Raw genomic sequence first — 13,952 nt, forward strand, 5'->3', positions numbered from 1 at the left:
GATATTCCACATTTTTCTTTATCCATTTATCAATTGATGGACATTTGAGTTGTTTCTATTTTTTGGCTATTATGAATGATGCTACTGTAAATATTCGTAAACAAGTTTTTAAGTGGACATACATCTTCATTTCTCTTGGGCACAGACGTAGAAGTGGCATTACTGGATCATATGGTAACTCTATGTTTAACTTTTCCAAAGTACCTGTACCATATTCCATTCCCACTAGCAATGTGTGAGGGTTCCAATTTCTCCACGTCCTTGCCAACACTTGTTATTGTCCATCTTTTTACCCCTCTCATTTAATTCTCATAATCCTATGAATTAGCCAAAGAAAAATATTCATTCTTTTATTTTATAGGTAAAAATCCCAAGTCAACAAACATTAAACAAGAAGTCTAGTGTGTGTGCAAATAGAGGGGAAGAAGTAGAATGGATAGTTCAAAACAACAAATCACCCATAAGTAATTTAAAAGTTTTTGAATCAGACACTTATAGCTATGTTAGATGTCAGAGATCATGTTTCTCACATTTTAAAGATGAAACAAGAGCCCATAAAAGGTAGGGAAATTGAACACTGACATAAAGCTACTGGTAGCAAAGCCAGAACTAGAAGCCCTGTCTCCTTGGGTCCCATGCCATTGCCTGTTTCAGCGCAGCCTGTTGCATTCTTCCCTAGGGTTATGTATAAATTCATCCATGTCATAGGAACTCTATCTTCTTAATTCATTTGTCAATGCTGGCCTTTTATTAAAATAAATCTATCTTAATTTATATGGGGTATTGGAAGGTCAGCAAAGCTGAGACCTCCCATTGGGGAGCTCCTGATAGAATTTGTTCCACATATTGCCTATGATGAGACCGATATGCAGGCAGAGAATTAATGCAGGCAGTGCTTCATGATGGTGTATCTTAGGTCAGATTGCTTGGCTATGAGTTCTGGCTCTTCTGCTTACTAACTGTTTGACCCTTTCTATAATTCTCTTATTTTTAAAATGGGAACAATAATAGTATCTCCCTCATAGAATTGATTTGAGAATTCAATGAGATAATCCCTGTGAAGAGGTTAGTGCAATGCCTGGCTCCTAGAAAGCCCTCAATAAATGTTAACAATTAACATTATAGAACATCAACTTGCTCAGACCACTGAAGACATTGTAATGTGAGATTTATAGAAAATAAATAAATCATCTTTTATCACACTTTGATATCATACTAAATTATACTTTAAAAAGTAGCTTCACTAAAGGAGCTGCCCTAGAAAATAGCTGTTTTCTAAAATCTTCACATTTTTGGGCTACATAGAACATAAGAAAAATTCCCTTTGTTAAGAGAAAAAAACTTACTGTGCTAACTTCCCGTCCTTAGAAATTATGAACTAATTTTCTTTATACGGTAACTTTGGGCAGTATCAACCAACTTTGGGCAGAAACCAACCAATTTGAGTTGACCTTATGTTAAAAGCCCCAACAATGGGAAAGCTTAACTGAAGTACATATGCCTATCATGGATATGATATATAATATCATGCCTATATATTAGTAGTGTTTTTCCTTAGTATCTTTGCTTAATTATCAAGATAAAAATCCACTGGATTATTTTATGGGGCCACCTGTATACGTGTGTGTATTGGTACAGAACGGGATTGGAATCCTGGCCCTTCTCTGCCCTCATTCATGGCCATAGGCAACGTGCTCAAATGGCTCTAAGCTTCTGTTTCCTCAGCAGGGAGTGGGGTAGAAGGGGTCAATAATTCCTATCTCAGAGGGTTGTCATGAGGACCAAATGATAATCTGGGGGTAACAGCCCTGTGCACAGTGTCTGTCCCATAGTCAGGCCTCAGTAAATGACAGCTGAACAGCAACGCAGGGGGGGTTCCATGTGCCACACATGAGATTTGGAGGCAGATTCGATGGTAAAGTTAGGTAAAGAAATTGGACATGTGAGTGTTCACATAGTATGATTCATGTCTACTCTGCTGTTGCTGCTGCTACTTTCCTGTAACCAATTTTAGAGCCTATCTTGGCAGCTGGAAGTATTTGGGATTAATTTCACACTCACTTTATGAGTTGAGCGTTTTCCTTCAAGCAGCTCCCTGGGCCTCTGCCTCATTACTTTGGCATCAACTGATATGGTAGTTGGACAGAGATGTCCTTTGGGGTCTCCATTTTATTTGGAAACCTTCAATTTGAAAAAGCAAAACAAAGGCCATCAACACATTGTGCTTGAAATCGTTAGCATTTATTGTTTCCTCATCTCCTCCCTTTCTGTACTTCTGTTGAGCACTAGAGAACACACATCTTGCTCAGCCAGTGATGAGCCCTGAAACATCACTGTTCCTCAAATTTAAGTCCTACCAGCTGGTTGGCCTCATTTCTCAGTTCAGGTGAGCTGTGAGATCTTTTAGGCCTTGGTCACACAGATCTGAATCTTGATGGTTCTAGTTTTTCCAGCCCTTTTTACTATGTTAATTCTGCTAAATTCATTTGGCTCTCATGGAGAACAAAGTAAACTTGGCTGTTACGTGTAAAACTAAATTGAGAACATGGAGATCTGTTTAGTATTTCATGCTGGCCAGTAGGTCAGGAAGATTTTCCTTGGGGGTAATTTACATAAGGAATTGTTTATCCCATTTCTTTCCAATTTCTGTGACCATTTGGGGATAGCAGACTCTTTCCACAATGGCACAGAAATCTATCCAATGAGACTGCGACTTAGAGAAATGATGCTTCTCCTGGACTGATGTATTTTGGGCCTTGCTCAGGAAAGATCCTGTGGCTTGGGCTGCTGTCTCACTGAGAAGTCATTCTTCCACCACAGCTGTGTTTAGCAAGTTGGGTGGGTCCAAGAACTGACATGCTATTACACTTAGTGAGAATTTTCCCTTGATAGTGAGGAACGTGCATAAAAGCTTCACTTAAGTCTAGCAAATGCCCCAAATATTTATCAAGCTTAGAGTATGGTCCCCATCAGTAATGCCCACATTCACGATACTCAGTGGCTCCCCTGTGCCTACGGAGTTAAATGCACGCTCTTCACCCTGACATTCGGGCTCCTCTACAACAGTTGCCCAGCTTACCTTTTTAGTCTTGGCAAATACTATTCCTGAACTGGAATGTTTGCTCTTCTCCGAACAGGCAGCCTCTACTTTTCTGCTTTAATGCTTTGTTCAAGTTGTTTCCTTCATTTTTAAAGCCCCCTTATCCAATGTCTATTCTTTAGGATGCATTTCAGGTACCTTTTCTCACTGGCATGCTGGTAAATATTTAACAACAGGCTTTCTGGAGAGGAAGGGAAGGGAAGGGAAGGAATCCTGACTTTGTAATATTTGTTGATTTCCCAGTTGTAAATGCTTCCACTATGGCCAATTTCAAGCTATCAACATGAGATCTCTGAATGCAGAGTTGGGAAGAAATAGACAGTAATAACCCGTTGCAAAGTCTTTGCCACATACAGACACAGTAGGCATAAATACCCTCAAGATAGATAGTAGTAGGAAATAATGAGTGTTTATTACCTTTGTTTTTAATGTAATTTATTTAGTGTTAGGTTTGTGTAATTTAATCTTAGTAATAGCTGTGTTTAACAACTGGCTCACAAAATTCCTGAAAATTGAATAGCTTCTTTCTCCTGATGTGGGAAGAGCTGACCAAGCCAGCTGCTTCTTCCTCTACCTCTTCCTTCCTCAGGCTCTCCATGTTCAGCTAGTAGTAGTGTGCCCATCTCTGAGCCTACAAAGTGCTTAAGGTCTCAAGCAGGCTTTGGAGTGAAACCGACTCCAAAGTTTGAATCCTGTCCTATCATTTACTGGGTGTATGGTCACGGTGGCTACTTAATTTGCAGATCCCAGTGCAAAATGAAAATGAGGGGACCTTGTTCAAAAGGCAGGAAGAAAGGGCCATTAAAACAGCTACTAAAATATAAAGCTTTTTCCTTTTTTTCAGTGATCTCTCTTTCACAACCTCTGATGGTGTTTTTTATTTCTTATTTAATATCTTTCCAAGTAAAGAAAAATTAGTTAAAATTTACATTTTAAATTATTAGCATGAATTTTACCATCAATCTTTATATTGTCAATGCCAGTTTTAAATGCAAGTATAAGAGCATTTAACCCATATAAACGAATGCACGTAAGTCCTCTGCTCATGTGCATGCTCCATTGTCCCATCAACTTCACTCACAAAACACAAGTTCAAAAATAAAATTATTCAGAATTTCAAGGCAGAGACAACAAGGCATTAAACCAAGCACAAGGCCTTTCTAAGCTTGGGCACAGTTTGCATGTCCTGTGTACAGTACTGGGCAAATTCCTTGCATTTGCTGAGTCTCGGAGTTCTGTGAAAGAGATAATGCCAACTAAGTCACAGTGGAGGTGCGAGGATTGAAGGTACTGATACCTGTATGGCACAGGGCAGAATGCCTGGCATGCAGTCTATGTTCAGATAGTTGGAGGACTGTCATTAACATAATGATCATAATGTTAATGGAATTCTCCTTTGTAGTCTATAGCTGTGGTACCCAATTCCCCCACCCCCACCCCCACTGCTTCACCTGTATTTACAGCCACTCCTCATCGCTCACATCACTGCAGAAGCTCCGCCTCCTGTCGGATTAGTGTTGGCATTAGATTCTCATAGGAGCATGAACCCTACTGGAAATTGCGCATGGGAGGGATCTAGGTTGCCTGCTCCTTATGAGAATCTAATGCCTGATGATCTGAGGTGGAGCTGAGACAGTGATGCTAGCTCTTGGGAGCAGCTGCAAATACAGATTATCATTAGCAGAGAGGTTTGACTGCACCATAAATGTAATGTGTTTGAATCATTCCAAAACCACTCCTCCCCCAAGTCTGTGCAAAAATTGTCTTCCATGAAACTGGTCCCTGATGCCAAAAATGTTGAGGACCGCTGATCTACAGGGTCTTCCTTATGTGGTCAATATTTACCTCCTTGACCTAGTTTCCTTTCTCTGTTATGAACTCTTTGAAGGTGGAAATTAGATCTGTCTCCATTGAATTCCCTACAGTGCTTCCTTGCAAATTCTTATACATACCTGGCATTCAGTAGGTGTTTATGACCTTGATCTTTGTACGATTTGGAGTTTTTGACAATAAGCATCTATGTCATATGATGGCCCCACAATGAAGCTTAATTGGTAACATTCACAGGAAGAAAAAGAGTATAAACTTAGACTTTAACAGGAGTCAGTTGTAATCATGGTGAGGGTGGGGCGACCCATATGATTCCAGGTGTTTTGGTTTAAGGAAAAGCGGCCTTTCTCCCTCTTCGAGGGGACTTCTTGAAGTAATGGGGAAGGACTCATCCAGTTCCAAACTCCATTTGAGTAAAAGAGGCCCCAGGGATATTAACTCTGGCCCACAATAATCCCTCCCTTTGCTAACTTCTTTCACGTTTACTTTCTGTTCTGCACAATTAGGACGTTATTATATTAATGGTAATGTTTCTTCCCACTAATTGGTTGTATATGTATGGGTTTTTTTTCCAACAAGTTGTAAGATCATTGTGGGCTATAAGAATATTGTGTACTTCCTTTGAACACTAATGGAAAGTAGCACAGAACTAGGCACATAGTAAGCAATGCACTTTACGTAATGCTGGTCTTGGTTCAAACTCCCATGACTCCCTATAGAGCCTGATGTGAATTGTGATTTTATAACTCCCGCGAGCCCTCAGCCAAGTGACAAAGAATCCTGGTCGTCCCAGCGTTTTCAGGCAAGGACCTTCAGTGCTCTGTCTTTCCCTAACCTATGTCTCTTTTTCAGGATCTCCCAAACACGCTGAGGACTGTTCCCCTACAGCCCCTCTCCCCACATGGTATTTGGGAGACCACATAGCTATATACTCTACTCGTTTGAATGGTGATTTTTTAAGAAGCCCTTTGGGCCTGTGTCACTAAACCATGAAATATCACCAAATGGGTTATCTGCAGCAGACTTCTGAAGCTCCTCTCAGCTCTCGTCCCTCAAGCTGGTAGGGGGTTGTAGAAAGGTGCTCACGTTGCCCTGTCATTTGCTATTCTTGTTTTGGGGACTGTCAGACGCCTTGAGCTTCTGGGGCAGTCAGTTCATTACTTTTAATGAGCACAAAATTCACCAAGACATTAAAATAAAATAAAACACCAATGGGAAGTCTTGGATGTTCCATCCAATTGTTGCTTTAGTTCTTTTTTCCACAGGATTATTCAAAAGGATGAAAAAAAAAAGCCAATTCTATTCACTCCTGCCAATTTTAGCCTAAGCAGATTTGGCGTTGTAAAGGTAACACACCCTGAACTTTTTTTTTCTTTCAGGTCCCTGTGGGCTGGTGCCTCACATTTGTGTTAAAAATGGCATTCCTCAACTGGTCAAATGTTTGAACATTGTCTACCTTTTAGATATAATAAGAAATATTGGATATCCCAATACTATGTAACATAAAAAAACTAATATCAGAGGAAGACAGTTATTTTCTGAAAAAGGTATAATGAAGTTATTATTTTGAACTGCGAGGCAAATGCAATTATTTTGATAAGAATATTTTAATTGATCAATCTTTGTGGCCAATAATAAAGACTGTGATAACTTTATTAGAGGTTACTTATATTTCCACGTATTGAAGAAGGTCAATTAATGGTGAAGCAGACGCTGAACAATGTCCCCACTAAACTGATTTCGTGGATATTTTCATCTCCTGGCCATATGGATTTGGAATTACTCTGAGCATTTTTTTAAAGAAGGAAGTCAGCAGATGAATGATAACTCTTTTACTACTCAATATACCTTGTGTTTATGGAAGACAGAGTTCGTCAAGATGTTTTAAAGAAAAACAAAAGTGTGCCAAATGTAATTTGTTGAGGGCTCAAGAGTTCTGAAATTGTCCCTAACCGAAGTTTGTAATTTCTACAGGTAATAGCTCTAGCAGATGCACTAGAGGAAAACCAAGACAATCTGTTCCAGTCATTCACCAGGCTGAAAAGTGCCACCCATTTGATGATTCTGCTGATCGGGCTGTGGCAGAAGCTCCGTGCTGACCAGACTGCTATTCTGGAAGCAGCATTTCTGCCGCTGCAGGAAGACACTCAAGCATTGGTAAGGACTCACAAGCCTGCAGTGGGAACAGCCAGCACCACTGAAAAAAATTTGGTTTTAAGAAGATATCACATAGCTATCATGTTTTTCTAAGGTATCAAATGAGGGCTTGGTTTTTTTACAAAAATGCTGTTTTCTTTAAACCATAATAAAAATGTCAAATGAAGGCCTTTTTTCCTAAAGCTATTTTAAAAATAGGTATATAGTCCATTTTTATGTGGTATCCAGTCTATTTTTTATGTGTTCTTCAATCACTTAGAAGCCAGGGAAACAGTCGTTTGACGGCCTGAGTGACGATAGTAACCTTCAGATTAGCTAATCCTTTCCTTTTCCTCCAGAGAAAACACTCCGGCCATTTTAATTTGCTCAACTTCCTTAAATTTAAGTGTCACTTCAAAGGTTAGAGAGAACTGAGATAGCCTTGCTAAAAATGACGGGAATAGTTCCTTACATTTATAGAGTTATTTATATGTAGTTTTAAAACTCTTACCCTCGACCCTAGAATAGGTAGTTCAGAATGAAAAAAGAAATGAGGGTGGTATTTGGAGTTTTCAGTGAAGGATTACATAAGTAAAAACACCTCAGATCCCTTGAATTGTAGAGGTGTATATGACCATCAGGTGCCATTCTGGGGGATTTTTTTGTGTGCTTTAATTTACAAAGAAATAATATACATCTGAGTAATTAGAGACCCTTGAACTTAGTTTTTTGTACTGGAGGAAAACATTTCAAGGGAAAATCATTTCAAATCCATTTGAGTACAGAGTACTAAAAATAATAGTATTAAAACTAACATGTTTTGAGTGCTTACTAGGTACCAGGTGCTATTTTAAGTATTTTGTAAGAATTATCTCATTCAATTTTAAACATGACCCTATATGATAGCTAAGGTACTGTGTTCATGCCTGTGTTACATATAGGAAAATTTAGGCTTTGAGAATTAAGTACTTTTCTGAAACTAGTGGGCAGCAAAGCCAGGGCCCTGTATCTTAATGAACAACGTCATGAACATAATTTTGAGAATCACAAGTTTTAGCAGCTGAATTCAATCTTCTACAACTGGGTCAAAGGATTGTCAGATTTTTTGAAAAAAAGAGAAGCTATATTTTATGTCCTACACAAAATACTAATAAATAAATTGAAAAAAATTTAGAATGTATATTTTTTAGTGATAAATAATATAAGGAGATTGATAAAATTGCAACTAAAATTGACCTTTGAGAAACTAGAAATGACACAACTGCAACACTAGAAAATAAAGAATGGTTAGGATTATGTTAAAGTGTTATATTAATAAGAATGATGGCTAGCACTTATGAACTCAGAAAAGGTGTAAATTGCTTCAGTTCCTAGTTCTACCACTTAATGACAAAATCACTGTGGTACAGTTTCTTAACTGTTCTAAATCTCTGCTTCTGTAGCTGTTAAGATGGAAACAATAATAGGACCTACCCAATTAGTTATAATTGGAATCAAATGAGGTAATTGAGTAGCATGCTGAAGGTTAGCAATCATTATTGGAAGTGGTTTGTGTATTTTATGTATATTATTTATATTCCTCACTGAAGTCATGGAAGGTAGGTATTATTACCTTTTTATGGTTATTTGTCTATCTCCACAACTACACTAGAGGGCAAGAATGATATCTTATTCCTTTTTATAGCCTCAGTACCAGTACAGTGAATATTTGTTGGGTAGATGAATGGAGAAGAGGGTGAAAACTGACAAGTGGTGGCCCAGCAGAACAGATACAGTAGATGCTATCTGTAGCATGAGGAGGAGGAAGGTTAGGGCCAGCCACATAATTTGCAGGGCCCAGTACAAAATGAAAACGCAGATGCCTTGTTCAAAAAGTAGGGGAACAGGTGCTGAAGTGATGTTAAAATAGCTACTAAAAACAAAGCATTTTTTCCCTGTAGTCTCTTTCTCTTGTCATGTGTTTTTTTTAATTTCTTTTTAAAAAATATTTTAATTAATTATATAATTTTTTTTCATGCTAATGTCTGGAGTTTTCATGCCCATGCCTGGGATCATGATGTTTTTTATTTGCTATTTTATGTTATTCCCAGTAAAGAAAATTAAAAATTTAAATGGTTAGTATAAAGTTTACCATCGATCTTTATAATGTGCATTGCCACTTTGAAATACAAATATGAGAGCGTTAAGCTCATTGCACAATTTGTATTTCATAGCTTATATATACACATGTATTCTGTTCTTACAAAACTATGGAATTGCTGCACAAGACTTAATTGTTTTTATTTCACTTCTTGATATGTCCCCATTTTCTAGCGCTCTCTACCTTCAGCTTATGGTGAGGAAGGAAGGACTGAAAGGAAAAGGAACTCGGCATCCCTCTATCTTCTCCTTTCCTTCTATTTTATCATCTTTAGTGTAAGTTATTGGATAATACAGAGGAAGTAACAGGAGTAAGAAAGGTTGTAATGGCCTTCCTTAGTTATTTGTGTTACTTTGAGTTCTGTTGGCTTCTTTCTTCATTCAGAACGAGTTCTGGTTGTAATGGGAAGCCTCCCAAAGCTGTCAGTGTCCCCGCTTAATCAGTCTGGATGGAACACGCCTTCCTTGTACCTGCTTTGAGTTTCCCTGAACCCCCACTCATCATGGGGCCGTAGGAATTCTGAGCCCATGGGGCTGCGTGTGAATGGGGCAGAAGGGGAGAGGGGGCACACGCATGGCGCATATCTTCCCTTCTCATGCACATGCTTCATTGTCCCGTCAGACTTCACTCACTAAACACAAGTTCAAAATAAAATTATTAAGAATTTCAAGATGGTGACAACAAAACATAAAAGCAGGCAGGGGTTTGAGGGAGAGTCCTTCTGAGCCCAGGGCCCTGTGTAACTGTATAACTTGAATGCTCATGAAGCTGAGCCTAAAGCATGGTTAGACTCAAAGGAAGAACTTACTAGAAATAAAGCTTCTAAATGTAGGAACTGGTACCCAGGAGAGATTGTGGTATTTCCTACTCAAAAGATGTTAATAACAGCCTCATTCATCTGGAAGTACATAAATATGTTCATCCTTGTAGGCAGGTGAAGGGACTTAGCCTCTTCTCACAGCCCCTTTCTACCCTGTCTCTGCATTCTCTACTGTCATATGTCCCGAAACACATAGAGGAAAATTCTTTCAACTCTCTTCTGCATTGATAGCATTAGAAGATGTGTGTACTTGTTATGTCTATTGGAGTCATTAATGAGACAAGACATTTGATAAAAACATAACTTGGAGAAGAATGAATCAAAAAAGACATTTTAATACTGCTTGTTATGCTCTTCATCTTTAATTAGGTTGTGGTATTCACTTTGGACTTATACTGTTGAGACAGCTTATAAGTCTTGAGAAGAAAGGAATCCTTTTTCATTCTTTAAGACATACGCATACAGTATGTGGTTTTGACATGCTAGTTCACAATCCCTCACATTATGCCTTTAGACCTCACAAATAAATGTTATGTGATGGGTATCCCACTGAGATGTGAAAATGAAATATGCAAACCTGAAATAACTTGGAAGGAGGGTGAGGCGGGGAAGAAAGGAGTCTCTTACCAGAATGTTGAAAATATATCCCATATTGAAGTTATTATGATACCACAAAAATCTGAATGTAATTTAGATGGTTTGGTTGAGGGTGGATGGTAGAGTACATGTGTGAGGGGGAGAACTTTAGACATATGGACAACATTTTCAGAAGAGACTCTCAGCTCAAGGTCAGATGTCCCCACAAGTATTCAGAGTTAGAAGAAAGTGCTCAGGAGATGTTTTATTTATATTTCAAACTACTATGCATAATGAATTGTTGTATTGTTGTTTAGATGGCGTGTGTCAAAAGGCAGGCTAAATGCAATAGTCATCTCTGGAATATTTTCTCCCTAATGGCATCAGGTTCACAAAGCAAAAATATTTAGAATTTTCTATTGCTAATGAAAAGCAATGTTCTTCACACTTTATTATCAGTATTTTGTTTAAAATACCAACAGATTTGGAACAGAATTCATCATTGTTGTTTTTGATCTGTCTTTTTAGTAATGCTTTTCCATTTTTGTCACTTCTCAATACTATTTTGGGGTTAATAAATGCTGGTATTGCAGACTAATATGTGTAATTTTTTTAAGGTGCTGAAAGTTATATATGCCAGATGTGTTTTTGTGGGGAATACCCCTTTTCACTTTAAGAAACACATTAGACATTCTATTTGGTGTCTCCAAAAAGAGCTCTTAAACTCAGTTCCATCAGTGGATTTAGTAATCTGATATTGTCCCTACCATCTTCCTCTGATGATAAGGAAGTATTGTCCCAAACAATATTCTATCAGAGTATCTGATAGGGCAATTTTAAAATGAATTGTTTTCTTACCTTTCAGGTTAGGGTCTGTGGGTATTTCAGAGTATTTGAATTCTTAATGTAGAATTTAAATATGTTCCTATTGACCATCCTTCTACTTGAAGTTCTATGGAAAGTCCTATGTCTGCTAAGGTCAGTGAGGGCTATGTTACTGGTTTGAGTCTGAGAGAGTGTTTAATTGTGATATTTCACACATCTTCCTCTAATGATGCTGCATAGGAGTCAAAATCTGTGAAACCATACGTACCTCAGGATTGGCCTAATAGGACAAATCTTTTATCCAGTCATTTATTCATTCAGTGAATGTTTATTGAGCACCCACTATGTGTTAGGCAGTGCTCTAGTCACATAGTATACCTCGGTAAATAAAACGGACTTAGAACCCATCCTTTGTGGATTTACTTCAACATTGCAAGCAAACATTCTAGTCTTGAACTGCCTAATATGGTAGCCACTTGCCACATGAAATTTAAATGAAGTGAAATAAAGTTAAAATTAAAATCCCACTGGCTATATTTCAACTGCTTAGTAGCTACACGTGATGAATGGCTACCATATTGGATAGCCTGGATATAGGACATTTCCATCATTGCAGAAAGTTCCCTTGTATAGCGCTATCAGTCATTAAGAGAAAAAGGGTTTTATCAGTTGGGTTAACCACTTCAGCGTATTTTAACAATTAATGAAAGTAGGGTAGGATATTGATGTTAAGCCATGCCATGGTGTTTGCATTAGCAGCCTCTATTTCTGGTATCTTAGGGTAATCCTGGTCATTTTTGCAATAAGTGGACAGTCTCCCAGGAAAAAGAAACTTCTCTGAGAAGATTTATCCATCTACATGAAGGGGAGGCAATAACTGGCACATGTGCTGCTATTCCCCCATCATATTGCCTTGGTAGACATTGTCACCATCTTGAATTCTTTCCTGTTGAGCCTACACATGGCCTTGGAATCCTTTTGAATACAGCATTCTGGTTGTCACTGTCACTTGGAATTAGTATGTAGATGAATCCTCTTTGCTCTTCCTGATCTCTGTACAGACCTGCTTCTCATTACCCTAGTAAACAGCTTAGATGACAGATTCTTCGTCCAGCAGATGCCAAGAGAGCAATGAGAAGCAGTATGGATATTTCCAAATGGACTTGTCAGACTTCTGCTCTAGTGTTCGTTTGTATTCACCTGACTCCAGAGGAATCTCTAATAAAAATAGCAACAGTGCACTGGTTCAGGGACATGATTACGTAGAATCTTAGAGTTGGAAGGAATACTGGTACATTGCATAGCATTATGCCTGAATTTTTCTTTTCTTTCAAAATCCATTCAATGTATTTAATAGATATTATCTACTATTTGAAAAAGAAAAGTTTTACTGTGTTCTTAAGGGTTCAATAGTTACCTTCCCTAGTATTGAACTTTAAAATCCTGGGAAAGTTAGGATGGAAATTTACATCAGTGAGGGAAGGCGACTTGGAGCTTCAGCCTTATTTTTTGATTGATTATTCCTTTTACAAACTGATATGGGAAAAGAAACTTATTTTTAAAATATTCCACATGGTTCATGTGAGAAAACAGATGTTTATTAATAGGAAATCCTATTGTGTGGAGGGACTTATCAAGGCTCACTTACCGGGTTTAAATACTTCTACGTCACAGGTCAGATTTGATGTAAGGGCCATTGTGCCTGCTGTCTGGATTGAGTGATGACGATGATGGCTAATCATGACTATTATTAATGACCTCTTCTTACAAGGCAAACAAAAGGAGGAAGTCTGGTGTCCGTATTAAGTCTGCCTTTATGACGGTTAAAGTATCATCCCAATTATAACTGTCTATGGGAACATAGTACAGAAAGTAAATATTTGAGTAATTCCCATGATCTTAGCCAGCAAGATAAACATAAAAGAATTAGTTTCATGTTCATAATGGCCACATACCCTGTGTTGTTGCTAGTTAGATGTAGCTGGTATTATTTAATTGTATAATATTCTGCCTCACCAGAGTTGAATATAACATATCTCAAAGCCTTTCCAATGACCTTATTGTTGTCTTAAAAACTGAAACAGTTGAAATACTATAAATATTGTATAGACTAGGAGCCAAGTAGAATACAGTATACAACTTATGATGTGTAATTATAAAAACTTTGTTTACAGCAAACACGAAACAATGCTTTTAATGGACACATTTGATATTATTTATGCATTGAAAAATAAGGAGACTAAATAAAATGAATAAAGAATTAATTGAAGCATCACTTTCACTCTATACCCTCTCAAATCGTTTGTGACATAGGGTAGGATTTAAATATAAGTAATGTAATAATTAAATTCAAGCAACCATAGTGAGGAAAATAACAATTATCATCCTCCTCATAATACTTACCAATTTGATTCCAGGCTGGAAGTATATTTATATTAATTCAGTTTTCTTAAGATTTCTTTGCCCAACCTAGTTTGAGTCTACTAATTACAAAGAGATTATTTTGACATTTCTGTGACATTACG

The 13,952-nt window shown here is 37.8% G+C and overlaps 1 protein-coding gene across 2 annotated transcripts in view; it reads left to right on the forward strand.

Moving 5' to 3' along the window:
• The window catches only part of BBS9 (Bardet-Biedl syndrome 9), a 405,454-nt gene that overhangs the window by 319,686 nt on the left and 71,816 nt on the right, over positions 1–13,952 (forward strand). For both annotated transcript variants that reach the window (XM_045564593.1, XM_045564594.1), the window contains one exon: positions 6,905–7,087. In XM_045564593.1, the coding sequence (XP_045420549.1) occupies positions 6,905–7,087 (183 nt within the window). The remainder of the gene's footprint in view (positions 1–6,904; positions 7,088–13,952) is intronic.

Source organism: Lemur catta, chromosome 11 (assembly GCF_020740605.2).
Source record: "Lemur catta isolate mLemCat1 chromosome 11, mLemCat1.pri, whole genome shotgun sequence".
Taxonomy (NCBI): domain Eukaryota; kingdom Metazoa; phylum Chordata; class Mammalia; order Primates; family Lemuridae; genus Lemur; species Lemur catta.